The sequence below is a fragment of the Rhinolophus hipposideros genome (assembly GCF_964194185.1).
Source record: "Rhinolophus hipposideros genome assembly, chromosome: 11".
NCBI lineage: Eukaryota > Metazoa > Chordata > Mammalia > Chiroptera > Rhinolophidae > Rhinolophus > Rhinolophus hipposideros.
In genome coordinates, this window is record NC_138057.1 from 42798011 (window position 1) to 42825988 (window position 27978).

At 35.9% G+C, this 27978-nt stretch overlaps 1 protein-coding gene across 8 annotated transcripts; it reads left to right on the forward strand.

Annotated features, from left to right (window-relative positions):
* CEP78 (centrosomal protein 78) lies at positions 1-27382 on the forward strand. Of its 8 annotated transcripts, XM_081067823.1 has the most exons (17): positions 109-604; positions 3393-3565; positions 3660-3732; positions 4783-4886; positions 6552-6726; positions 8795-8908; positions 9115-9179; positions 9454-9565; positions 11668-11685; positions 12909-13041; positions 14121-14166; positions 15507-15635; positions 23306-23383; positions 24472-24638; positions 25671-25839; positions 26159-26206; positions 26749-27382. In XM_081067823.1, exons 1-17 carry the CDS (start codon positions 352-354, stop codon positions 27310-27312), a joined length of 2421 nt encoding a protein of 806 aa, XP_080923949.1. In that variant the 5' UTR covers positions 109-351; the 3' UTR covers positions 27313-27382. The 8 variants fall into 8 exon arrangements, with proteins under 8 accessions (XP_080923954.1, XP_080923950.1, XP_080923951.1 ...); XM_081067824.1 differs by lacking the exon at positions 11668-11685 and having other exon boundaries at positions 17-604; XM_081067825.1 differs by lacking the exons at positions 11668-11685; positions 26159-26206 and having other exon boundaries at positions 17-604.
* Positions 27383-27978: the final 596 nt, after the last annotated feature.

The following is a 27978-nucleotide window of genomic DNA, read 5'->3' on the forward strand; positions in this document are numbered from 1 at the left end:
GCACGGCGAGCGCGCTGACGCACGGGCGCACCGCCCCCGCGGGCATGCGCACCGCCCCCGCGGGCATCCGCCCGCCGGCTTGAAACGCAGCCCCGCGCTGCGGAGAGTGATGAGGCGGGCGCCAACGGCCGGCGCCGCGGAGCGGGGGTTGGCGCGCGAGCGCGGGGCGGAGGGGCGGCCTAGCTCGGGCCCCGGGCCCTGCGTGTGCGGGCCGAGCCACTGCTCCCGCACACGGTCCGTGCCGCAGCCGCTGAGCTGTGGGCGTCCGAGGGGCCAGGCAGCGACCTGGAGTTGCAGGCGCGTGCGGGTTTCGCCCCCACCGCCGGCGTCCTCCGAGGCCGCGCTCTGGCCATGATCGACTCGGTGAAGCTGCGCCGCGACAGCGCGGCCGACTTCTTCTCCCACTATGAGTACCTGTGCGCGCTGCAGGACTCGGTGCCGCTGCCCGCCGTGCGCGCCTGCCTGCGGGAGGGCGTGCTGGACTTGAACGCCGACCGCCTCCGCTCGGTGGACTGGGCGCCGCTCCTGAGCGCGCTCAAGATGAATAAAGACCTGCCCCTGGTCTCCATCAAAAGCTTCTTCCAGCCGCGGCTTCCCGAAATAGGTTTGTAGCTCCAGCTTCCAGTGGCCCTCGTGTTGGGGCCGTGAAGCGGGGCTTTAAACGGTGCCAGGTGGCACCTGGGCGCTGGAACGGGCGCCCGGCGTCGGGGTGTGTATCCCGGGGACGGTGCGTGCGGCCTAGGCGGCTCACCAGCTCGGTGACTCTGGGCAAGTCCCTGAAAGCCTCTGGGTCTCTTTTCTTAACTGTAACATGGGCTTCACGGGGTGACCCATTCTTTGCTGTCATTGCAGGGATTCGCCGAGTTAATGCTTGTAGAGAGCACTTAGCACAGTTCGGGACATCATTAAGCTTTCCGCAGACGTTACCTATTTTATTGAATGACTTTGCCTAATGTAGAACAAAGCGATTAGGAAATTGGTACATCCCACACTTTCACTTCATTTTAAGACAGAGATCTGTTGGGGGAAAAAATGTTTGAATAGTAGCATTACATAGTGGAAAGAGCATAGGTGTGAATGCAGCCTACGGTTTGAATTCCAGGGCTTGCACTCTGACCTGGACAGGTTCCTTTTGAACGACAGCCACCACACTTGTAAAATGGCATTAAAAACCACTTTTTCCATGGGTTCTTAGAATTTGCAGATTATGCGTATAAAGGATCCTGGCACTTGAGTGAGCTCAGTCAGCACCAAGCACTGCTGCAGACAAGGCTCCGGCCCTAGAGGATCTCCCTTTCTCCTGGGGGAGGCTGCAAGTGAACACAAGCACCGTAGTTGGTACGCTGGAAGAAGTGAGTTACCGTGCTGCAGAGACAGAGTATTTGAAGAGAAGTTTCAGGGAAGGCTTCCTGGAGGAGGTGCCATCCATTCTAAGAATGTAGAAGCTACTCAGATGGCAGGAGGGAGCTGCTTGTGTCAAAGTTTGAGAAATATAAGGATAATATGGCAAAACTAAGGTACAGAACTAGAACTTCAGGTTTGAGAAAGAAGTGAGGGTTGAGACTAGAAACCTGGTGAGGACCAAACAGGAAGAGGCCTTGTTTGTCCTGTCAAAAGATTGGATGTTTGTCCTCTAGGCTATGGGAACCACTCAAAGATGATGAGATGGACTTTTGATTTGGAAGCTCACATTCATAATGGAAGGCAGTTGATGGGGAGGAGGGCAACTTGTAATCTAAGGTCCCCAATAAAGGTACAGGTAGGGAGGACTGGGTTACAGGGATCAAAAGACAGAATAGAAGAGGGAGAACAGCAAGCTTGAGTGACAGTTTAAAGCAGCACTTCATCTGTGACATGCAGAACAGAACACAGTGGAAAGGGGTTGGGAATGGGGAGAGGATCTTTGTATCTGATGCTGTGGGACATCCAAACGTGTCTGCTAGACAGGTCTAGCCCAGGGTACAGATTTGGGCTCTATGGGAGGATGGGTTTGAAAACATGGGAGTGGACTGAGGTGATCCACAAAGAAGATCCAGAAAATCTAGGTCTGAATGCTTTTTTTAGTTAGACACACTTGAATTGTTTATCAGCTGAGAAAAAGGAGCCAACAGACAGGGAGGGTGTGAAGATCTAGAAAAGGAAATAATTACTGATTTATTTTTAAAAACCTGAACACTTGTCATGTGCCTGGCCCTTTTCTAGGCTCTGGGGTTTGTGCCATATGTTAATCTCTCCTGCAAGGACAGTTCAACTCATCACCTACATAAGAGAAACAGCTTATTCAGGTTATTCTCTGTCTCTCATTCAGGTATAGGAACTGTTCTCTGCCTCTGAAGCGACTTGACTTAAGCAACGTAATAACTTAGAAATCAAAAGAAATTCCAGTTTGAAGGGACCTTAGAGTCAAGGCCACTGTACTTAATCTTGCTTAATATTTTACATTGAATGTAAGAAAAATGTATTGCAGAGACCATTCTCTTCAGAGTTCCTTCACTGAACCTTCTTTATTGCTTGCGTCCAGTGGGTCTAGGTTGTAGATTTTAACGTCCTAGATTTGTTCATCCTTAATTACATTTTACATGGACTATTGCAGAAGCTTCTAGCTGGTTTTGCTGCCCCTGAGCTCAGTTTCTCTCAATTCATCTGCCTACTCGTCTTCAGTGATGTCTGAAACGAAAAGATATGCTTAAAATAATGCTTATAATGGCCCACTCCCACAGGATTAATGCATGTTGGTGCGCTCAGCTTGTGTTGTGCACAAAGGTATGAAATTGGAGCTGTGCTCTGCCAAGTCTCTGGGGGCTAGTTGGCCCTGAGGAAGGGTTGTTTTTTCTAATCCCTTTATCTAACTAGTTGTTATTATAGCACAGGAGCACTTTTTTCTACCCTTCAGAGGAAACTGTTTCAATAGTAGCCCTGGTCCTCATCACTTGTGGGATAAAGGCCATACTCTCTCCCAAGCTTGCTTCAGCCAACCATTCTATTTTAATTTCTGTCTCTTCTCCCTCTTGCACACCTGGCCTTTGTTCATCCCCACCTGCAATATTGCCAGAGTCCGGCAGGTGTCAGGTTTGGAAGTCTGCACTTATGCTCCCTCTGCAGTTAATGCACCTCTCACTCTGACTTTGTAGCCATTGTCATCTTTCTAGATTCAACTTCAGAGTTATCTTGAAGCCATCACTGAAATATAACTTTAAGCTTCCATGGGAATGTCTACGCACATAGTTTATGTTTTATATCTCATGTGGTTGAAGTTTTGAGTTTACGTGTGTCCCTCCTTAAAGAGAACTTTTAAGAGTAATTATTTCTATGCCTTAGCACAGAGCAGATGCTTTTTAATGATGATAAAATGTATGATTAAAATCACTAACATCACAATAATTTTTCTTTAGGTTCTGACAGAAATAAAGTTTGTAAAAGTCGTGTTCCTGCTATAAGAAACAAAGATGTGACCTTCCAGCTGTGTAAAGCTCTTAAATGCTGTTTAAGTGCATCAAGTGCTCTAAAGAATCTGGAGTTAAATGGACTAGTTCTGAGAGAGAGAGACTTAACTATTTTAACAAAAGTAAGCCTTCTTCATTGTGTCCTGAGAACATTTGATAGTTGCGTTTTGGGGAAACTAAACCAATAATTTTTTTAACCTTTTCTCCCCATTAAAGGGATTGAATAAATCAGCTGCTTTGGTGCACCTGTCTCTTGCAAATTGTCCAATTGGAGATGGAGGTTTAGAAAGTGAGTTTCAATCTTGTTTAAGTCTCTTCCCATCACTCTGGCCTCATGATTCCCTACAGACCACGTTAATTCCTATCTGGACCTTTTCTCGGTGCTGCCTCTATCTAAATTGTATCCTGTGCCTGCTCAAACCTTGGTCCAGTCTCACTTGTACCATGAAAGTTTCTCATGCTCTATACTTTCAGAATTAATTTTACTTAAGGTTGTGTTAAGCTATAAGACACATATATAATATTTTGCATTTTCTGTTTTTTTGTGTTTGTTCTTTTTATGGTTTCTCTTCAAGAAATATTATGGGAAGTGAAATAATAAGATGTAAAGAGAAAAATACCATCATCATTAAATAGTTAAAAGACCTATATGTAATCATAATTATAATGCACTGTGGTATGTGCTAAAATAAGAAGTATATGTAAAGTGCTATGAGAGCATATAAAAGTCCATTAAACTCAGTGGTTTTGGTGGGGGTGTATCATGGAAGTAATCACAGAGAAGGTGACTATTAACTGGGGCCATGAAGAATTGGTGTGTTCACTGTTTTCCAGTCGTGGTCTGGAGGGGTAAGGAAGTCCGCATTTCAATTTGAGGGAACAGAGTTTGAGACCCTCTGTCTTACATCGATCGGTCTGGTATATTGCATAGCACCTAATAAAATTCTGGGTTTATAGTTGACATTAAATCGTTGATTGATAATCAAAATGAGATTATAGGAAACAAAAATAGGAAGACTCGTATGCTGTTTAGGTTTCTTATGTCTCAAAAGATAGACAATACTGAGTGGTTAGAGATAAAGGTTGCAATATTTAGAGGTCAATTTAGCATCTAAATAGAATTAAACTGTTGCTATAAACTGGAATAACACTTTGTTACTGACATATTTTAGAATGTACCTATCCATCCGTTGTCTGGGAAGATTGTAGATAATGATTTTTTTAGAGTACAGCTATAAACCTCCAATAGACTCATGAAAAGCGAGTAAATCAAGTTTGGCCAAACTGTATAGGTTCTTCATCTAACTGTATGTGTGTGTGTTTCTTGTTTTTTTTTAAGTTATTTGTCAAGGTGTAAAGAACTCTGTTACTCTTAAGACAGTAAACTTCACGGGGTGTAATCTGACATGGCAGGGAGCAGATCACATGGCCAAGATCTTAAAGGTGATTTATGTTTAAACTTTCATGAAAACATAGTATGTGATTGAAGCACATTACTATATTGATACAATATGGCAGTTATTTCTGTTTTTTGATACATGTGATTGCAGTTTTAGTTTTGTTGAAAGATATGACCAGTTTTCAGTTTGCGGTTCTACCATTTATTAACGGTAGTCCACTTAATCTTTGAAATCAGAGACTTAATGTATAATACATTGTAAATAATATTTTCATGTATTTTTAGTTATTGAAAACATTTACTGTGATATTGTGAAGAAAATTTATGCTATTAAGCCTTCAAAAGACTTAAATGCATCAAATATGTTAACTGCTGTAATTTATAAACTAATAAAAATCACTATATTAGCATTTTGTAAATATAGTTTGTAAAATAATGTCTTAACTTTACAATGGTTATAACTACTATATGTAGGCCTAAATTTGCTTAATAATTGAACATAAAGCCTTTTTAATAGTTTGATGGTACAGATCAGGGATGAGGAGACTATGGCCAGTCAGCCAAATCCAGCCCATCGCTTGTTTTTATAAATGAAAGGTTTGTTTGGAACAGCCACGCCCATTTATTTACATAGTAACTATGGCTACTTTCACCCTGAGTTGAGTAGTTGCCTCAGAATCTATATGGCCCACAAAGCTGAAAAATTTACCTTTGTGCTGTCCAGAGCAAGTCCATTGACCCTTGGTAAACAAAACATTCAAGAGCAAGGATTCTGAAACCAAATGACCTAGGTTTTAATTCCAGCTCTCCTATTTCATTGCTTTTGACCATGGACAGACAAGTTACTTAACCTCTGTTCCTCATTATGTGATTAAATGAACTAATTTGTATAAAATAGTGCCTGGCACACAATAAGCACTATGTAAGTGTTTGTGTTATTTCCTCTTGTTGCTTTAGTAATAAGGAATAATCTAATGATTTTCCTTCAGATTGTCACAGGAACTTCGAGTCTTGTTCAAGAATGTAAGATTTTTTTTCTTTTAAAGTCAGTGTTCCTTGCTACCAAAATTTATTTTACGAATATAGAGAACTGAATATGTCTTTCTGACAATACCCGTGGTTAAAAATCAAACCATCAGTTTTCTAAGGCATTTCAAACTGGCTTTGCATATTCCAGGTCTCTGAAATTGGTGTGCATAGCCTAAGTAGTATGTGAGATTCACTGGGTTAAAAGACAAAAATTTTGGAACCTCTATATTTGTTTTTGTATCATTTAAAAATATCTGTGTTGTTTACAGTGTACATAAAATATATGCACAGAATTTCATGTATGTATTAATAAATAAGATACTCGTGAAAAAAAAGTTTCCTGGTAGGATATCCAATCAAGTTTGGAGACCACTGGAAGACAGAATGATAGAAATTAGAGCCTCAGCAATGATAGAATTTATCATTGATAGAACCAATTCCCTGACTTGGCAGATAAAGAGAATAAAATTCATAGAACGTAATTGAGTTGTCAAAGTTTACGTAACTAATCAGCAAAAGGTCATCCCAGTGGCTATATCTAATTAATCACTGGCAGACTGGAATCTGGGTCACTGGACTCTTAAACCACAATCAACTGTTTAATCTCTCCAGTCGACTCTCCTGGCATTCCCTGTTTCCTTATTTAAGCATCTTATTTTCTTCTTATTTAACCTTTGAAGTATCAGACCATGAGAAGACATGAGGAAACCTGGGCTGAGAGTCTTCGTTACCGGAGACCTGATCTTGACTGTATGGCTGGCCTGAGGCGCGTCACTTTGAATTGCAACACACTCATTGGTGACTTTGGTGCAAGTGCTTTTGCAGAATCTCTTAGTGAGGATTTATGGCTTAGAGGTATATTATAAAATTGAAAATATTGAATTTTTTAATATTAAATATTAGTTTTTGGCTTGATACTGTTGTCATAGGAATTTCTGTAAAAAGCCTCATTCTTTCCCATAGCTTTTATTATGCTTTTAAACTGTATTTAAGAGTTGCATATATTCTTTATAGAGAATACAAAGTAACAAGAAAAAATTACTCATAATCTTAATACCCAGACATAATTTCTGTTCACTTTAGTGTAAGCATTTTTAGTCTGTTTTTCTATAAATATATTTATACACTTAGAAATCACGAAAATGGAATCGTAGTATACTTAGTATTTCATAGCCCTGCTTTTTCACTTAATGTTGTATCATGTGATACTCCATTATATTGATGTGCAATAGTTTATCAATTCTTTGCAGTTAGTGTTAGACAGGTTGTGCTTTTCCCTCTCGGAAACATGTAGTGAGGAAACGTGTAGTGAACCCTTCTATATTCATCTCTGTGTCCATTGGGATTACTTCTGTAGAATAAGTTATTGAAAGTAGAATGACTGAGTGTGACATATTTTTCAGAATTTGGATGTATGTTGCCAAATTGCTGGCCAGAAATGCTGTGCCAATTTATCGTCCACCCTAACTGTGTGTCTGAGGCCTGCACCCTCACAAATACTGGCTTGTGTCACGTTAAAAACTGTAAAACTACAAAAATGAATATCCTTGCCCTTTTTTAACATAAGTGGGGTTATAATATTTTTCACTTATGATAGGAGGAGCATCTTAACAAGTCACATCATTTTTAGTGACTGTTGAAGAGTTCCATTATATGAATATGCCCTAGTATACTTAGCTTATTCGTTCTTGTTGGATACATAAGCTATTTCCAGTTTTTCACTGCTCTAAACAGTACTGTGATACACATCCTTGCCTACATCTCTAATTGTATACTTTGGTTAAATTCTCAGAGTTGCTGAGTCTAAAGGGTATACACATTTTAAAGGCTTTTTTGTTGTATGATGTTAGCCTAATCTGATAGCTGAGCAGTCACATTTTATTGTTTTGACCTGTATTCATTTGATTTACTAGAGAGATTTACTGGCTATGTTTATTAATTTGGCTAGGTGGTTAATTATATCCTGTGTCTGTTCTTCTGTGGTAAGGGTTTGTAAGAGTTACATCGTATCTGACTTGCTATTTTTGTGTGTCATGAGGTTTTGAAAGACTCCAGTTATTTCAATGTAATAGTAAACGCAATACTTTTTTTAAAAGGCTCACATGATAATTTCCTCTTATGTAATAATTTTTACACCAGTGTTTTCGTGATGGTCCCTTTGGTTTAAATGAGTAGATTGTTCAGCCTCAGAACTACTAGCATTCATGATCATTTGTTCTGTTCTTTATCTGACCTTTTACCAGGAGAGAGTTCTTCTTGACCATCATTCTTTCATAATAGGCTTTTAGCATATAGAGGCTTTCGGTGTATTTAGCACATATTTACACATTCTTTGCATTTGTCATGTTTGCATCCTCTGAGACTTCTTTTCTTTGCCTTTTTCCTAAAACTAACAGTTGTATTATATTTCTTCTACTTTGTTTTTCCCTTTTCACTAGTTTCAAAAATGATTTGGAATAACAATTGTCACCCAATAAACTTTAATTAAAAAAAAACAAAACGCAATGATTTGGAGCTCAAGATCATGATCAGAAGAATACAGTGCGATTTCTTTGCTCCACCCAATTTCTGCCTGTCAAATTGACACTGCCACTAGCATTCTTGCTAATTAAGAAATGGAATTTATTTTGTGATGTTTTTCATTCATAGATTTTGTAGAGTTATTCTTCAACTTTAATTGTAAAATGTTTGGTGATTTATTGGTACTAAAGGCAGGATAATTATGGCATATCCAAGAAGTTTTTTATTGAATTTTGCATTATGTATGTGCATATACTTTTTAAAACTTTTTTTCAGTACATAATATTAAAAACCTGCTATGACTAGTCTTGCGAAGGAATCTTCCACACATGAATAAGTGAGAGTTGTCTATACATTAAATCTGTCTAGGGTTGGCAAGTGACCGCTTGTCTTTCATCAATAGCTCTTGACCTGCAGCAGTGTGGCCTCACCAATGAAGGAGCAAAGTCTTTACTGAAAGCCCTTGAAACCAACAGAACTCTGGTTATTCTGGATATAAGAAAAAATCCACTTGTTGGTATGTCTGCACATTTTTTTTAATTGATTAACAAATAGCTAAACAAAAAGAATTTGTTCATGTATTGACAATTTTTAAAACCTAATGTGTTTACTTTACTAATCTTATAGTTTTTTAATACAAAGTCTTGTTTGGCTTTTGTTTTTAAATGGGAGTAGCCACTTGTTAGGGAACAATTACTATAATTTCAATTTATTTTACTTTAGATCATTCTGTGATGAAAGCAGTTACCAAAAAAGTTCTCCAGAATGGAAGGAGTGCCACGTCAGAGGTATAACATATTTTAGTTCTCTAGGAATTTCTCTTCTATCGATTGTTTTTCTTCTTTTTTCTAATAAAATAAAATTATCAAGGTACTTTCAAGTTTTTAGTCAAATTAAATGGCTTTTCTGTTTTTGAAAATATTGTGTGTATTTTTAATTTGGGGTCCCAAAAATGCAGATTGCAAACCTTTTAACTTAAAATATCGTAATAATTTCCAATTAAGACCAAACCCTCATAAGTTAGCTTTATCAAAAATAGAGTCTTTATTATTTCTTTTCCAGTATCAGTGGATAACTTCTCCATCAGTGAAGGAACCATTTAAAACTGCTAGACAGAAAAAGAGAACTATAATTCTGGGAAGTGGTCGAAAAGGAAAAGCTACTATTAGAATTGGTAACTCCTTCTATTTTGGCTTTTTAATGCTACTAGAATTTATGCCTTTTATGTGTTTCGATATGCTAAAATTAAAATCTCATTGTATGATACGTTGATGGTAACAACCAGTATTAAGTATGCATATTAGAAGGAATATAATTGTTCTGATACAGATTATGAGAATTTGTAGAATGTAGAAATAATAAATTTAAGAAAGAGATACTAATATTTTTATATATATTTTTTTAATTAACCTACTTTATTGTCTCATAAAAAGTTCATTACTTTGAATATATTTCCTGGTTGATGATTACTTCTAATACTTTGCAGTTGGAATTTGGGGTGTGTTTTGATGACAGTTATAGCAGTGGTGCTTTTGAGTGATGATTTTTTTTTAAATAAAGAATTATCCTTCTGTGCTATAAGAAACAAAATTTCTTTCCAGTTCCTTTTCCCTCCCTTATTCCCTTCTTCCTTGTATATTCCCACCTACAGTTATTTAATCAGATAGCACCTTGCTTCTTTTAATGATAAAATAAGAAACGTAATGTGTAGTCCTTATGAAAGAACTCTGCAAACAAGTTTATTGACCCTAGATAGAACACTAGAAAAAGAAATTGTAAATGTTTGCTATAATGTATATTTAATTTTCCAAATAATAGGTAACCCAGAATTTTAAAATTTAAGCCTATAATTTTGTGGCCAAATGTAATTTTAAAAAATCTTTATAAAACCCTTTAACAACCAATGGTGTAAGTTTCACATTCTCCTGAATATGTAAATTTGGTATAATCTAGTTCAATTGATATTTTTATATTGTTTCTAAAGAGACTTTAACTTTTATTTTTTAGAACACATTATCTTTAGTCACAATTACCTTCTTTTTCTTTTCTGTGATAAGAATGAATGGCAGAGTGGAATTAGACCAAATCTAATATGAACCTCACCCTTTCTTGTGAGTAAATATAAATTTTGAAACAGTAAAACATAAGGTTTAATATAAAGGAAGCAAAACACATTTTTTTAGGTTTATAATCAATCAGTTTCCCTGAAAAATGTTTGCAGTTCTTTAGTTATATACCAGATACATGAAGATCACCAAATAGTTAACAATAATCTTTTATGTAGCTGCTATCTGAAATTTCTAAAAATTGTTGTTTGACTTAATACCACTGAGCTATACACTTAAAAAATGATTAAGATGGTAAATTTCATGTTATATCTATTTTACCACAATTTTTCTTTTTACATATGTTTGAAGATTTTTGTTTAGGTTTTATAAAGATACTATATTAGTATAACAATAGAAATAAAAATAGAAAGCACCTCTAATTTCATTATCCCATGAAGCAACGTTTACATTTTTTTCCCTCCTATTGTCTATAAACATAATACCACGTTGCTTAAATATAATTGACTATGCTTTTTTCACTGTATGTTACATTAAAATTTTATGTGATTTGTATTTGTACTTTTTACTGCATTTACAAGATTTCATTGAGTTGATTGGTTAATTTTCTAAATTAGTGAAAAATTGGAAATAAACCTAAATATCAAATCATTTTTTTAAATGCTATTGTAAACGTCTTCATAAATACAACTTCTTTTTTTACTATTAAAACTTGTGGTTTTGATTCTCCATTAATCAACTTGTTTGGTCAATAATGTATTAAGTAGTAGTTGTTAAGTGTGTTTATTAAATCGAAATCTTACAATTTGCATACCAATTTTTATTTCAAAGCAATGATATTTTAGTAGTCAGATAATACATACAAAGAAGTTGAGTTTGTAATGGCACACTAATTATTATTATTAAAAGTTGATGTCATGTATAAAGCATTCTCAAAGTGTCTAATATGGGGGTTTGACATAATAGAAATAAAAATATACATATATATATAAATATATATATGTATATAAAACAAGTTAGGAATTCTATAATTTTAGTACCTGCTGGTATGTAACAAGGCATCATGTAATGAAAATAAAGCAAAAATGTTTTTTCTTACTTAGCGTGATTAAACAAAGTGGAAATATGACAAGTTTACGAGCTCACTGAGCTATTTTAAGAGTAATTTTATTTTATTTCTTGGGCTTTTTTTTTTTTGTATTTGCCTCAGTTATTTGGAGACATAGAGGTAAGCCAAATCAGTACCTGGCTACATAGATAGATCCAGGTAAGTTTAGGGGTTAAATAATTGTGTGAATTGTGTCACATTCATATTGTAATGATGTGTACAAAAAGAAAATGGAACTTTTATTAGAATTTTTTTTGTCTCCTAACAAGATAAATTCTTTTGGTTTTAATTACAGATATATTTGCATTAGTTTCTGAAAGTAAAGAAAAAGGTATACATATACAAACTACATACAAACATTCTTTGCTAGAGGATAATTAACAAAAATTTAATAGCATAACATGAACCGTACTCCAGTATATTTAAGAGGCATGTAAATTTATCCAGAGAAATAACAAAGAATCATATTAAGGTTATCAATGAGCTACACTATATGAAATATTTATTTTCCATGCCATCCTAATGCTGCTAAAGTAGATCTTCTATAGTAATATAGATTTGAAGGATAAATATAACCATTTTTACAAACCTATATTGTTTTCAGTAACATAGAAAATATTTAAATATGAATTTTAACATATGGTTTATTCTAAATAATGTATTAACATATAGGGTAGTTTTTGCTACCAAATATTTCATATGAAGATACTTGACTCTTTAGTATTGAAATGTAGGATAAATGCCCACATTTTGCTCTTTTGTCCAGTGGGTTTTGTTTCTTTTGTGTTTTCTATATGAAATCAAATGTGCAATAAAGACCAGCAGACTTATAGGAGAGTAATATTGACTCACCTACCACCCAGCAACTTTCAACCTCATAACTTTGATAGTTTTTATATAGAAAAATTAATCTTAAATTGAAATTTTGGTCTAATTCAGAAAATTCTGTTTGTCGGGAGTCATGGGTGTACCTGTGATTCTCTATTCTTGAGATTCAAAAATGCCCAATGTATTCTGAGATTCAGTAAACTGAATATTTCTACATGATACATAATGTATCATGTATAATTTTTCATTCCTCGGGATATATTTATTTACTTGTGCATATTCTGCACATCTCATATAATTGTATTTTAGTTAAAATGATAACTTGTTACTGTAGAGACTTTTTAGACATTGCTGCCTATGTCAAAACATTTTTACAAAATGATCCTGTCTTTAATGGCTTTGACACCGTTGTCAAGTGCCTATTTGTATTCTTTTAAAAGTGTGCACATGTGATAATTGCTCTGTCGACCTTTAGTGCATCTTGAGTCTTTCTTTTAATGCTTTCTCAAATTTAGGATTGGCTACAAAGAAGCCTGTAACTAATGGAAGAAAACAGTCCCATGGTAAAGAATATTCTCCTAAACCTTTACCTCCTGGTGTGTCTGGTTTCCTGCCATGGCGTACTGCAGAACGTGCAAAAAGGAACAGGTAAGAGTATTTTTACTCCCTATCTTTAGTCATTCAGAATTCTTTATTTTGGAGCTTAAAGTTATTTGAGTGTCACAATAGATTCAACCCTGTGAGAGGCAAGAGGAGAGTAAAATTATCTCTAATCGTGCAGATAAGAAAGGTTTCATCAAAGAGGGTGGTTGAGCCATGTCCTGCAGCACAGAAGTAGGAATTTGGATGTGTAGGAAAGGGGGGAAAACATTTTAAGCATGGGAAAGAGTTTAGTGCAGAATGGATGAGAAGGTATGGATTAGACTTAATCTAACTCAGCCAACTGGCATAACTCATTTTCGTGAAGCGACTTAAGACTTAGACTTAACTAGTTTTAGCTGATTGCTTACCTAGGAGATAGCTATTCATAGTAATTTTTGTCATAGAAGTGTAAAAGTCCTTTAAAAGTGTTGAACTATATAATTTTACGCTTGCTAGTGAATTAGATTGCTATAGATTAGTTTCACACGACTTACTTGGTGGTATTCAAGAAATTGGGGATTGACAATTGCTTAAGAAAACAGAAAATTTATGTTAAATAGGAATTGAAGTGGATACTATATAAAATATCTGTTCAGTTGCTCACATTAAATTGTCTGTAGTCTCCATTGGACAACTGACTACTTTTTTGCAAATGGTGATGTGAATTATTACTGTATAAACTATAGTGCTGAGGCCCCAGTCTTTGCACATTAGTTTTTCATCTGCACATTAATTTTGTGGTTTTATATCTTCTTCTTGAGACACTTACTAATCTCAAGTACATCCCTGTCATAAGGAGCTATAAATTAGAGAATGATTAATATCACCAGTTAAAGAAATCTCAAGCACTCTGAACATGGGAACTGAATGTGCCTTGCAGTTCAGAGGTATCACAAAGCCAATCTGCTAAATTCTGTTCTATTTTCTCCATAGCAGAGTCTTCCAGGTCCTTATTTTGAACTTGTCTATTTTTAAACATAATTCTATGTGGATATTGTACACAATCCTGACAAGTTTCATTAACTGGGGTTAACTGATGATGTATTTCCATTAAAATATAACTTACTGTGTTTATATTTCTTTAGGGGTTTTCCATTAATCAAAACTCGTGATATATATAATCAGTTGCAGGTATGTAGTTATCATATTTACAATGTATAGGGGGTTGAAGTGGGAAAGGTGGAAGACCATTCTCTTTGCTTTTTAGACTTAACAGAATTTTACAAGAAACATTTTCCTCCCTAAAATAATTCATTTAAAAGTTGTCAGGTCACTCTCTCAATGCCACTTTGTAGTTGGATAGGGCACACTGGGGGCCTTGTGATTTTATCTGTAAAAAAGGAAGCTATTTCTCCTGCCTATAAATTAGCTGTTACCCAGTGAAATTAACTTGACTACCATTTCTGACCAGATACATGGAGCTGTCATTCAGGAACATCGTTGTGCTTTAAAGAAATGGTATTTGAGGGCTATGTAAGTTCCAGATCCTGAAGCCAAAATAAAGCAATAAATCTCAAAGCCTCTGGTTTCTCAGAGCACTTTTTCCTCTCTCACCAAAACCACACAAGCTCCCTGTCATACTGCCTCATGGTCTTGTAACAGATGAATCGTGGTTCTCCTTCTCAGTTATCCTGAGAGACTGTAAAAGAGCACCACTGAGATTGAGCGAAGAGCACCCTGGGTGTCAGTACTGCCCCTCCGTGCCCAGAAGAAGAGTGCACACCTCCTTCTACTATTGGGATCTTCCTGTACTGTAGGCTTTGCTGCTTGTGGTCAAAATGACATCCTAGTGACTTGTCTTCTCTGCAGTTGTGTATTACCAGCACACTTCTTTATGATCTGTAGACTTTTTATGGGATTGTGACCAGGTCCACTATTAAATGTTTGGAAATAATGAACAACATTCCAGTGGCAGTGAACCTTAGCAGGAAAGTTGTATTATTATTACACTAGTTTTAGCTTAAGGATGATAAGAAGATGAAGTTTTTCATGAGTCAGTTTTAGTTGTGTATGTGTACGTGACTTATTTTTTAAAATTCTAATGTTTAACTTGCTATATTCTAATTCTTTATAAGTCCCCTATTCATGGATTTTCCTCCTAAAAACTACATTTTCTTCTAGACTCTTTGTGATAGAGTCTGTGATAGAGAATAAATTTGTTATCTGCAGTATAAAGTTCATATGAGAAAAAATGTTTACCCTGGCTTCTCACTTGGCTTATGGGAAAGATATTTAATAATATGGGCAACTCCAAATATTAATCCTAACCACGTGTAACAGAATTCTGTACAGTAGCCAGCAAAAATAAGTTACTGTCATTTTACTTTGTCGTTTCTTGGTTTAGACTAAGGAGCAATGAATGAGATTTATAAATAATAACTTGATAACTTGGATCACTTTTGTTAAATGTCCTTTAATATTTGGTATCTGGTTTATGTTATTTCTTATACTCCTTGTTTTCTTTCTTTAAGCAACCAGGTTTTCCAGTGACTGTGACAGTAGAGAGTCCTTCCTCCTCGGAAATCGAAGAGGTCGATGACTCATCAGAAAGTGTTGCAGAAGAGCCTGAGAAAACCAGTTTAAAACAAGAAGCATTACAGGTACAAAGTTACTGCTTTAAAGATATAGAGGAGATTATCTTTCACACTATATTTGTTATCTGGTGGAAGCCTGATTACAATACTGGACAGCTTCCCTAAAGGTTCCGTTTTCCACTCCCATCTGTGTCATATTCCCTTGAATGGTTCCTTAGCTTAGACCAAGGTGAAAGATGGACATTTGAACTCTTAAGAAGTAAAAATCAAAACATGTCATCAGTAAAATATTTTCTTTTCCTTACAACCATACAACATAATAGATTTATGGAGAACTTCAATCATAAGATAAACTCTAAGAAATTGATTCTGAATGCAGTAGTCAGTTGATTCAGTGCTCTTATTTTACAGATCAGGAAATTAACGCTTCTAGCTGAACTCTCTATAAGAGGAAATTATGACCTTATTTTTAACAAAAGTAAAGTTGGTAAAAAAGTTTTGATGTTGATATTCTCCTTTCCTAAAATAAAAAAACCTCAAGAAGCTACATTATATTGCCTAATAAACTTCACGTCTAATGTCATTCCATACTTCAGTTTATATGGATAGAAAAGAAAAATTGATTTTTATAACAAATTTTTGCACCTCAAAAATATTGTATTCATTATTTCAACTTTAACGCAGAGTTGATAATTTGTAGTAAACAAGGGAAACATCATTTGGAGGGACCTTGTCTTTTTTTGTGCTACAAAGTCCACATTTAATTTAAAAAACATATTTAATATGATTTTCTTTTGATATAAAATACGACAGATTTAGATAGAACTCCTTATCCGATTATTACAGGACTATAGGGATTACTATTTGATTTTCAAAAAAGCCAGATTTTTCAGTTTTTAAATTAAAATTAATTATAATATAGAGAAATTTTAGGGTAAGTACTTAGAAAATTATAAAATATTACAGTGGGAGGAATCTATCAGTCATGTAGAATTAATTACCCCTTTCATCTTATAAATGAGCACCTACAATTTATGGCATGTAAGTGGTTTATTCTAAGTTGTAGAGGAACAGACCAGACTGTAGAAGTATCTAATTCACATTTATTCTTATTTTAGATTTGTTGTCATTTATGGCCTTCATCTAGACTAGATGAAGATTGACTAGAAGATTCTATTTCTAAAAGCAATTATAGACGTTGGGGAAGACCAAGAAGGTTAGAAACTAACTAGGGAAGAGCTGATTCAAGATACACTGAGGACCCTTTCAGCTCCCAAATTGTCCATTAAGAGTTAAAAATTAAGTATATTATGTATATTCTTACAGTGGGAGAACTATAAAGCAATAAGATTAAATGAACTAGAGCAGGGGTGTCCAAACTGCGGCCCGCGAGCCAACTGAGGCCCACAATCCATTTTTAATTGCCCCGCAGCAAATTCCAAAAATATATTTAGTTTACTTAAATAAATCAGTTGAGGCAATACGTACTTCACCTCGAGTGAGTGGCCCGGCTATTTGTGTATTTTACTACATATGGCCCTTGGGGAAAAACGTTGAAAAGTGTTTGGACACCTCTGAACTAAAGCTATAGGCAGCAATGTGGATGAATTTTTAAAAATAATGTTCAGTGAAAGAAATCAGATAAATAAGGCTGCATACAATATGATTCTCTTTACATAAAGTTAAAAGTTGGCAAAACTATATTGTTAGGGATGCGTGCATGTAAAGGAAATGATTGTCAGATAATGAGGATGGTGTTTAACTCTAAGAGGAGAGGAGGGACTTATGATGGGGAGAGGATATGAGGGATTTGTGAGATACTGGCAAGTAGTACTTACAGACTTGAATGGTAGTTATATAGTAGGTAATCTTTTTATTTGTAACACTGACAGTTTTGTTCTGTGCAATTTCATTATGCATATTATTTTACAACTGAAAATCTGCTTCAAGAAATTGTTGTCTCTGTGTGTCAGTGGCATGAGACTACATCTGACCCTTGAATGACGCGGGGATAGGGCCACCGACCGCCTGCGTAGTCAAAAATCCGAGTACTATAACTTAAGTCAGCCCTCCACATATGCGGTTTCCCACCAGTTATGAACAATTCAGGTTTGAACTATGCGTGTCAATTGAAAAATCTGCCTTTAGGTAGAACCACACAATTCAAACCCTCGTTCAAGTGTCAACTATACTTCATTCTAAGCCTCCGCTACTGCTTGCATTCACATGTTCATCATTTGGAATTAATTGAACATATTCTATGTACCAAGCACTCTTCTAAGTTTTATATGTGCATTAATTCATGTAATCCTCACAAGAATCCTATGATGTGGGAACTCATCTCCGTTTTACAGATGAGTAAATTGAGACCGAGAGTTTTTGAACTTGTCCAGGGTTATATAGCTAAGGGTTAGGGCCAGGATTTTGCCCCAGTGAATCTGAATTTTTTTAATGTAATATAAAAGAGAAATTTAGTAATTGTGAGCAAAAAAACAATGCACATTTACGGAAGATGGCAAATTTTCACCTATCCAGTTAGAGACAAACACGTTCTTTCTTTCACCCACATAAATCTTGTATTGGCAGGCCTTTTCCTTATTCAGCAGTTATTCATTGACTGTCTGCTTTGTGCTGGGCACAGGTGCTGGGAATAAATGCTTAAAATGCACTACCTTCTCTTAAATATCTTGCACTTTAAATGAGGAAGAGAGCCAACGGTTATAGTAGAGGTTATACCAACTGGTACACTGCCATTAGCAGTATAAAACTTCAGAAATCTTTTGGAAAGCAATTTGGAGATAGGTACCTCAGCCTTAAAAAATGTTCATTTGCTTTGATCTCAAACTAATTTTTATTGATTTATTGCATGAAAAGTGTGCCAAATATGGAAAAAAGCCTGCATGCATAAAGATATTTTGTCTTATAATACTGAAAAGTTTAACCATAAAGGAATAATTAGTGCGGACTGATAAAACCTGTCAATCGGATATTTTGTAGCCCACTGAAAGATAAGGTATTTCTCCCATGATTATGTGAGAAATGATTGATTCAGTGTTAAATGGAAAAAATTTGAACATAAGATTTGATATAGATATATGACTGGAGGTTTGTTCCAAGAAAATATTAACTAACCAATATGTAGAAGGGAGAAGGGGAGAGCAGATGACAGGAAGAAAAATTACTCCAAAACCATATCATTCATCTTATGTAAGTAATAGAATATCAAGTGATTTTACTTTCTGATTTCCTTTTATTTATTTATTTTTTTTTAATTTTATTGGAGAACAGTGTATTTCTCCAGGGCCCATCAGCTCCAAGTCGTCCTTCAGTCAAGTTGTGGAGGGCACAGCTCACCTCCAAGTCCAGTCACCATTTTCAATCTTTAGTTGCAGGAGGCGCAGCCCACCATCCCATGCAGGAATTGAACCAGCAGCCTTGTTGAGAGCTTGTGCTCTAACCAACTGAGCCATCAGGCTCCCCATCCAGGAGCTCAGCGGCAGCTCATTGTTTTTAATCTGCTTATGGAGGGCACGGCTCATTGGCTCTTGTGGGAATCGAACCGCCAACCCTGTTGTTCAGAGCTCTTGCCCTAATCAGCTGAGCCATCCAGATGCCCCCATGTTTCCTTTTAAGGAACATGAATTACTTTGTAGAAGTAGGGAACACTTTTTCATAAAAATTTAACATTATGTTCTAATTCCCTCCACTAGAGGGAGAAGCTATTTCATATAATTAGCACTTAACATGCTGTTTAGAACTAGTTAAGAATGAAGTATTTTAATCTTTCTCTGGTTGTGATGGGGGTTTTTGTTTGCTTATTTGTTTAGAGTATGTGAAACCAGTTTTAAATATTGATAACATTTTGTAAATAGAGTAATTTTAATTTTTTTTTTCCTTTTTCTCATTAAAAATTTGGCTGGCTTTAACTGGTAATGAAACAGTAAAGATGGGGCCGGCCGGGTGGCGCAGCCGGCCGGGTGGCGCAGGCGGTTAGAGCTCCGTGCTCCTAACTCCGAAGGCTGCCGGTTCGATTCCCACATGGGCCAGTGGGCTCTCAACCAAAAAAAAAAATAAATAAATAAAATAAATAAATAAAAAAATAAATGAAACAGTAAAGAATGTGAAGTTATTAGACTGTTTATTAAGTTATATATTAAGTATATGTTCTACATATAAAAAATTTCTGTTCATTGAGCAAATATTTGAAAACAATGAAAAACTTATTGAAGGAAATAAAAGCCACCTCTGCATGTACACACACCTAATCTGCCCTTTTGTCTTAAAAAGATATCAAAAACATTTTGTCATGTCACTACTCTTCTACATCAGAGAATCTGATAACGCTAATGGACAATCTCCCAAGAAAAACACACAGGTATATTCTGAATCTGGAACACCTGAGACCATTCATTAATTCTGGGTGGGGTGTCTTGTTATCATTTTTTAGTAGTTTTATAGAGCATCCCTTCATATGGGTGTGTTATTTTTATTTAAATCAATCCCAATTTGGAGGTTTTTAGCCTACTTCTAGGGTTTAGTTATAAGAAGTCCTGTACATCATGTTGGCAGATAAATCTTTGCGCACATCGTTGATGATTTGCTTAAATTCCTGTCTTTAGGTTTGGTATGTACTAAAAATTACTCTCCAGAAAGTGGTGCCAGTTTCCTCTCCCCATGATGGCATATCAAGTTCCTCCCCTCAACACATACAGCAGGGGTAAACTAAACTTTTAAGATGAAATTCCTTGTGTAAGTGATTATTCAAAAGCCTTTAAAATATTAAAATATGCTTGTTTTAATAAATATAGGTATTCTGTTTATTTATGGTTGCATAAGAAACCATCCAAGACAGTGGCTTAAAATAATAATCATTTATTTTGTTCATGAATCTGGGAGTTGGATAGTATATTAATTTTCTGTTATTATAAACTTAGTGGCTTAACATAACACCTATTTATTAGTTCACAGTTCTTTGGATTAGTACTCCAGGCATAGCGGCATGACTAGGTTCTTTTATCAGTCTCATAAAGCTGAAATTAAGATGTCATTCACTGTGTCATCATCTGGAGTCTCTGGGAAAGAATCTACTTCCATGCTTTTTCAGGTTATTGGCATAATTCAGTTCCTGTAGTTGTCAGACAGAGTTCCCCCCTTTTGATAGGAAAGTTGCCCATCAGTCGGTAGACAAGCTTTTTTTTTTTTTTTCATGATACAGAAGTATTTAATAACTGCAACGTCAGTATAGGAAAACACATAGCCTGTATCTCATCCTTTAAAATATCCAAGTGGAAAGTCAATACAGCTTCTTTTTACCTAAAATAAATAAATAAATAAAAAATCTGAAGTACACATTGGAAATTGAATTATTTTTCTTCTTTCTAGAGATGTGATATCTGTATTTTATGGTCAATAATGTTCTGTCAAACGTACTAAGCCAGTGTACTAAATCAAAGGAGACAGATGACCAGTAGCTCTTTGCTGTCTCCTATTCCTGCTGAGCTTGACCAGTAACACACCATCTTGGTAGGAAGACTTTGACAGGAAGAAGGAATTGTAGAGCCCTTACCCCAACAGAAAACCTAATGAACTGATTTATACAGAAAGGGTTTTAAGCAAACCTGCACAAACACTTAACATGCTATAAGAACAGGATACCTTTTAGTCTGTTTCCAGCATAAGCACACATTCCTTGATGCCCAGTAAAATAGGAGTGTCAATATAGAAAACATTTTTTGCTTTCACATCACTAACAACTAAAAAGCACACAGTATAAAAATACTTTTGATCTTTAAGTGGTAATCATGGAAATTCCAAGGTTACATCCACTAGGTTAACCTGAGCATTTATCTATAAAAATATTTTTTCAAAATGCTTAAAAGAATTCTAGAGACGGGGACTACATCAGGACCAGCAGAAGACATAGTGATACAAGGACTGCAAATGTAAAGATAGGAATTGATTTTCACATGTAGCTTTTAGCTCCTGACATCTCTCTCAGTTGTTTCTTACAGCCAACCCTAGCTGTAATAACAGGAACTCCAGAAATCTTAAGACAGGCAACTGACTTGAGTAACACCCTAGATTAATATTCCCAAGTAGTCAAACACCTCATTGAGGCTGAATGACTGAAACTTTGACAGATGTTAAAAGCTGTGAATGCACAAAAAGATTCATGCAAAGCCTGCTGGGACAAAGAGGGCTGGTGATGGTTGGTGCTGACACACCAACATGTGTGTTGGGGAAGAGCCCCCCACGTGGAATGCGGGAGGCGGGCTTGTTCCAGAGGAGCCCAACTCAAAAGCCAGTCAAGGGACAGTCTTACCTCCTAGAGGCTTCCTTCTTGTATTCCTTGCCACGTGATCATACTTGACTTTTTCAGAGCCAGCAACAGGGAATCTGCCTCTCGTCCCTTTTGTACTTACAAATCTTCAGGAAGAGCTGTTCCCTTTTAGTGGGCTTTCTGGTTAGGTCACATTCATGCAAAATAATTTTCCAATCTTAAGATCAGCTGATTTGATGAACGTTAATTACATCTGCAGAATCCCTTAACTGCAGCACCTAGATTAGCATCTGATTAAATCACTGGGAGGTTTGTGTATTTCAGCAGGTAGGAATCTTAGGGGCTACCTTAGAATTCTGTGTACCTCTAGTAGTGTCCCTTAGTTCAGGATCTAAGTGTCTTAGTTCTTGGAAATTATAAGGGAGCTTACCAGTGTCCATTCCATTTTATTGACCTTGGTGAATGGGAGGGTTACTACTTCTGTGAACAGGAATAGCACCCAAATTCCTGAATTAAAACATGGCTCTACTAAATTAATGATGTGACCATGGATGTGCTACTCTGCCTCAGTTTTCTTATATGTAAAATAACATGGAGTTAGTTATTCTTTCCTCATAGGGTTTGTTTTGTTTTTTTTATTGGGGAATATGTGTTTGTCCAGGGCCCATCAGCTCCAAGTCATTATCCTTCAATCTAGTTGTGGAGGGCGCAGCTCAGCTCCAAGTCCAGTTGCCGTTTTCAATCTTTAGTTGCAGGGGGTGCAGCCCACCATCCCATGTGGGAATTGAACCGGCGACCTTGTTGTTGAGAGCTCACCATCCAGCTGCCCCTCTGGCAGCTCAGCGGCAACTGGTTGTCTTCAGTCTAGTTGTGGAGGGCGCAGCTCATTGGCCCAAGTGGGAATCGAACCGGCGACCCTGTTGTCCAGAGCTCATGTTCTAACCGAGTCTTTCGGCCGCCCCCTCCTCATAGGGTTTGATGATTAAAGTATTTAACACCCAGGAAACTCTTAGCACAGTGGTTGGCATATAGTAAAGTGCTTTAAAAGTATTTACTTTTTAAAAATGCATTTGAATCTGCAATTACGTAATTCAAGTGTATTATGTATGTTAATGGGACTTCCTTTATTAAAGGGACCCACAAATAAAAGAATTTTCCCTTCTTGGCCTTAATTTTTTTATTTCTGACTTACTGTATTATTTACATATGCCTTGTATGGTGAGCTCCCACAAATCTGTTTTGGAAAGAGTAGGAAATAAATAAATCTCTAGTATGCTCATTTGATATACTTTGATAATTAATTTCACTAGCATGTTATATTAGTGGACTGTGATCCTGAAATCTGAGTTCAATTCTGGCTCTGCCCCTAAATTTTTGATGAGATCTATACCTGGAAAGGCATTTGGATATTGTACTATGAATTGTTTATAATATTTACTCTACTTCTTCACACTAGGAAAAACTGGAGGAGTGCCTAAAGCAATTAAAGGAGGAAAGAGTAATAAGGCTTAAGGCTGACCAACGAATCAGTGAGGTAAACAAGTTTTTCTTGTACTTCTGAGAGCTTTTTGGCTTTATTCTCATTTGATTTTAAACCATACACACATACAGAAAGCATGTTTTTAAAAATGTAAAAAATCTTTTTGCTGTGTGTGTGCATGACTAGCTTATTTTCTGTTCGTGATGCCTCCATTTAAGCACATATTATTCTTATACTGTATATATACAGTAACATAAAAGACATGACACTGTCTATTGGCAGTGTATTAAAAAAGTGATTTATATAAAGAGATAAGTATAAGGTATTAGAAAACTACTAAGAATGCAATGAAAGAAAAATAGGTACCATGAGAACTATATAAGGCTAATGTGCATGAAAGAAGGGCATAAACTATAAAAAGTTCTATATAAATATAATTTGTAATAACAAGGTAAGAGGTAAGTTTAGGGAGGAATTTCTGAAAGTGTATATTGGATTGGCAGACACTCATTCAATAAATATTGAGTACCTGCTTATTTAAGGCAAAAAATGCATCATGAACAAAATGGCCTTTCAGAGAAATACTAGAGTGTGGTTTTAGATGAATTGATGGGGGGAATCAAGGGAGTAAATACTTTCAAGAAGCCAAGGAGAATATTGGTAAACATACAGTTAATAAATTGGGTATGATTTAGGAACTTTCAAACTTACACATTTATTTTGCTCACTAAAGTTAATTTTCTTAACATTCAGTATAATAGTAATATGCTTTGTTCAAATCAGACTCTGTATTTCATTTTCTATGTTAAGGGAAATCTTAAGCAGCTAATTTTCTAATGCAGAATGAGGATCCATTATGAATTTAACCAGTTAGAAATGTGATCTTTTGAAAAATCATTAATAAAACAATAACTTTGGTTTATTTATATATCACCTAAGTGTTATATAGGATACATTGTTGGGTAGTTCTGGATTTTGATTATTATATGATAGGGTCTCTGTCTTCACTGGTGGAAAGTTAGATTAATTACAAATTAACTACATTTTAAAATGTTTCATTTTAGTTTTGCTACTTAAAAATTGTTTTCTTTTGATGACAGTGAGAGAAAATCATGTCAGACATTTTCAATCTTCTTTTGTAGCTGGAACATGAAAATGCACAGTTAAGGAATATAAATTTCTCTTTGTCTGAAGCCCTTCATGCACAGTCATTGACAAACATGATCCTGGATGATGAAGGTGTTTTGGGCAGCATTGAGAATTCTTTTCAGAAGTTCCATGCTTTCTTGGATCTCCTTAAAGATGCTGGGTTAGTTCGTTTCTCCCCATGGTGCTTTCGTCTTCACAATTGTAATGGTAGTTTGTTGAGGAAGTTGAGCATTTTCGTCATTTCGATAGTCATAATTAGTGTGTAATTATAGGTAATGTAGTTGATTTTTATTTTAATGGGGAATTAAATTTTAAAAGAAATGCAAAATGGTAAACCTGCTTTGGTAGAATAGAGAGCCCATTATAAAAGAGTAACCTGGACAAAGTGTACCAAAAACACGTATACACATTTTAAGAAAGGAAAAAACTGTGTTAAAATTATAATACTCAACATATACCAATAACAAAAGATGAATACAAGATGTGTATACATTTTTTGGCACTTACTAGAATAATAAGTATAGTTTTTGGTAAAGACTAAATTGAAGGTAATTTTAAGTGAAAATATTCCAGAATGCATAGGACTTTTCCTACCTTTTATTCATTTTGCTTGTTAAATAAATTTGAATTAAAATTATTTTTGTCCTAGACATAAAAAATTGTTACTAATCTGCAGGGCAGTATAGCTATATAGATCAGTGGTTCTCAATTGGGGTGATTTTGCTGAAAGAAGATTCCAAAAGAACAAACTGAAATTGATAATTGATGGAATAATGTTTTGTACGTGAATAGGCTGGTGTTGGGAAGGAAGGGACACACACATTCTTGGAAACTGTAGGAAAGGTGGTAAAGAACTGTGGGGATAAATGTGGGGATAGTGGATGACGTGGCTGATAGATGTGGAAGCTGCTGGTGACACAATGTTTAAATGGTAATAGGTGAGGAGATGAAATCAAACGGTAACACATTGCTAGGGGGAGATGGAGTGCTTAAAGGATTGAGTGATCTGATATGGTGCCAGAACATGAATATGGAAAGAATTTAGGAGAGCTAGAGCCTTGTAATCTGGAGTAGGATATTGGCTTTTAAGATTTTAGAAGTATTTTCTGATTGTAGGTGCAGGGAAATCTAAGCTGCTCTATTTGTATCTATAATAACCCTTGCCTTTTCTTCCTTTACTCCTCTTGTCCAGGCTCGGGCAGCTTGCCACAATGGCTGGTATAGACCAGTCAGATTTTCATTTACTAGGTCGTCCCCAGATGAATTCTACTCTTTGTAGTCCACCTAAAGAAGAAAAGGCACTTGTAGAAGAAAAAACAGAATCAAAGCAGAATGCCCTAGGACAAATGCAAAATATCCAAGTGAGTGAACAGAACAGAACTTAATGATTCTAAGAGTGATTAGCAAAAAGGGAGTTACCAAGTCGGAGAAAATAACAATCTGTCTCCGTTCACATGCTTGGGAGCTAGAAACCTCTTTGGGGTCCTTTCTAAATCTGAGATTAGTACACTTTTGCCCATTTTATGATATTGTATTGTTCTAAATAAGAAAAATGGAACTTCTTTTGAAAATTTATGACTTAAAGCAAACTATCCTCAGTGAAGAAAGAAATGATGCATTAGAGAAAATACTCCAAATTTTAAATTGTACAAATGTCTATTCTATTCATATTTCATCTAGGTTTCTATTTGTATGCAGTCAGCTTACAATGAAGGAACACTAATGAAGGTACAAGTACTGATACAGATAATTTTTAAAAATAAGTAATCCAGATAGAACTGATAGGCAATATTTTATAGTTAATCACCCAGTTACGGGAATGGGAGGGGGAAAACTGTCTGCTTTTCCTCTAACCTTACTTGGAGCCCCCATCTCCTGTCTCAGTCAATCTCGGATGGGTCCGAGACTTGAGATCACAGTCTAGTCACAAATTGGATACAGCTTACATGTGGCTGGAGAATAGAAAAGTAATTAATTTTCTTAGGGAAAATTTTCCCTCATTGTTTTTAATGAGAGGGAAAGGGAAATGGATAATAATTACCCCCAAACACAAAAGTCTGAAAATATAGTGGACATAGCCTTGGATATTGGGAAGTTGGGAATCACATGGCAATTAGAAATAAAGAGGCTCTAAAATCTTTTGAATAATCAACTGACTGTCTTAATAATAAGATCACAGGATAACACTGAAGTTTTGGACTCTGCTTTTTAATGATTGGCTTTATTCATTACTTATTTTTTGTCTTATTTTCTTTTGTTTTTCCCTCCAGTTTCAGAAAATTACAGGTGATGCTAGAATTCCTTTGCCTCTCGACTCCTTGCATGTCCCACTTTCTACTCAGGATGCCTTAGAAACTTCCAAAGACAACTTGGGAGTCCAAGTCACTGAGCAACGAAAGGAGTCTTTTGAAGAATTCATTGCTAGAACATGTTCTCCTTCAGTAGATGTGATTTCTGGAACTGGAAGTCAAAGAAAAGAAGACGAGTTGTCTAGAAATAGCAGATCTTCTTCAGAGAAAATGACCAAAACAGGTGACTATGCCAAAAAACACTCTGCTAAGAAACAGCCTGGAAAGGACCTGCATTCCTGCTCTGACTCACCTGTAAACCGGAAAAGCAAAGGAATCAGGCAAAATAGCTCTTTTGTTGATGAACCAATTAAAAGTGAGTCTTTGAAAAACCACATTTCTGTCAAGAAAGAAAGTAGATTAGTGACTGTTTCATCCAAGACAACTAAAAGTAACTTCAATCTTTTAGAACATTCTGAAAGTGATACTCTTGGATCTGATTTTGAATTTCAAGAAAGCATCCATACTCTATCACGCTTGACATAGGTCTAAATGTTTTTGAAATTATGTTTTTGCCTTCAACTTTTAATAAATTTCTTATGTTTTTATTATGGCATATGGTGTTTTTAAATACAGGACTGGAAGACACTTAGAGAAAGATTTATCTATTTTTTTAATTATAATGAAACTTTTGGTGTATATTTCCTTTTGACTCTGCACCGTTCACTCAAATTTTTTCTGAGGGCCTGATACGTACAATACTATTCTAAGTGTTACTGTTTTCGGCAATGAACAAAACAAAGACTTTACCCTCATGGAATTAATACTCTATGGAGGGAAGAAAAAATAAACAACAAAGCAGGGTAAAGGGACTAAAATGGAATAGGAGTGAAAAAATGGAATGGTTTTACCATTTGGTTTAATGTGGAAACGTTATAAATTGCATGGCCAGAAGCCATTGACATATCCTAAATCATAATATCTGGAGCACCATACATTTACCAAGTACTTAACCATGTTTATGGATTATAGCAACTCTATAAGGTAAGGAACTTGTATTATGCCCAGTCTACAGATGAGGCTGCGAAGACAGATTATGTGTGTTGCCCAAGATTATACAGGTGTAAATAAGTGGTAGAGCTAGGCTTTGAACCAGAATCCATGCTCGTAATCACTTTGTTATCCTGTTTCCTTGTTAAGAGAGGAATGCTT

Bases quoted from the DNA above. Each gene is read 5' to 3' on its own strand.
- CEP78 (XM_081067823.1), top strand. From the start codon at position 352: ATGATCGACTCGGTGAAGCTGCGCCGCGACAGCGCGGCCGACTTCTTC. The intron at 23,384-24,471 runs GTAAACAAGTTT...CTTCTTTTGTAG, and splicing joins CTGACCAACGAATCAGTGAG to CTGGAACATGAAAATGCACA. The intron at 25,840-26,158 runs GTGAGTGAACAG...TATTTCATCTAG, and splicing joins GACAAATGCAAAATATCCAA to GTTTCTATTTGTATGCAGTC.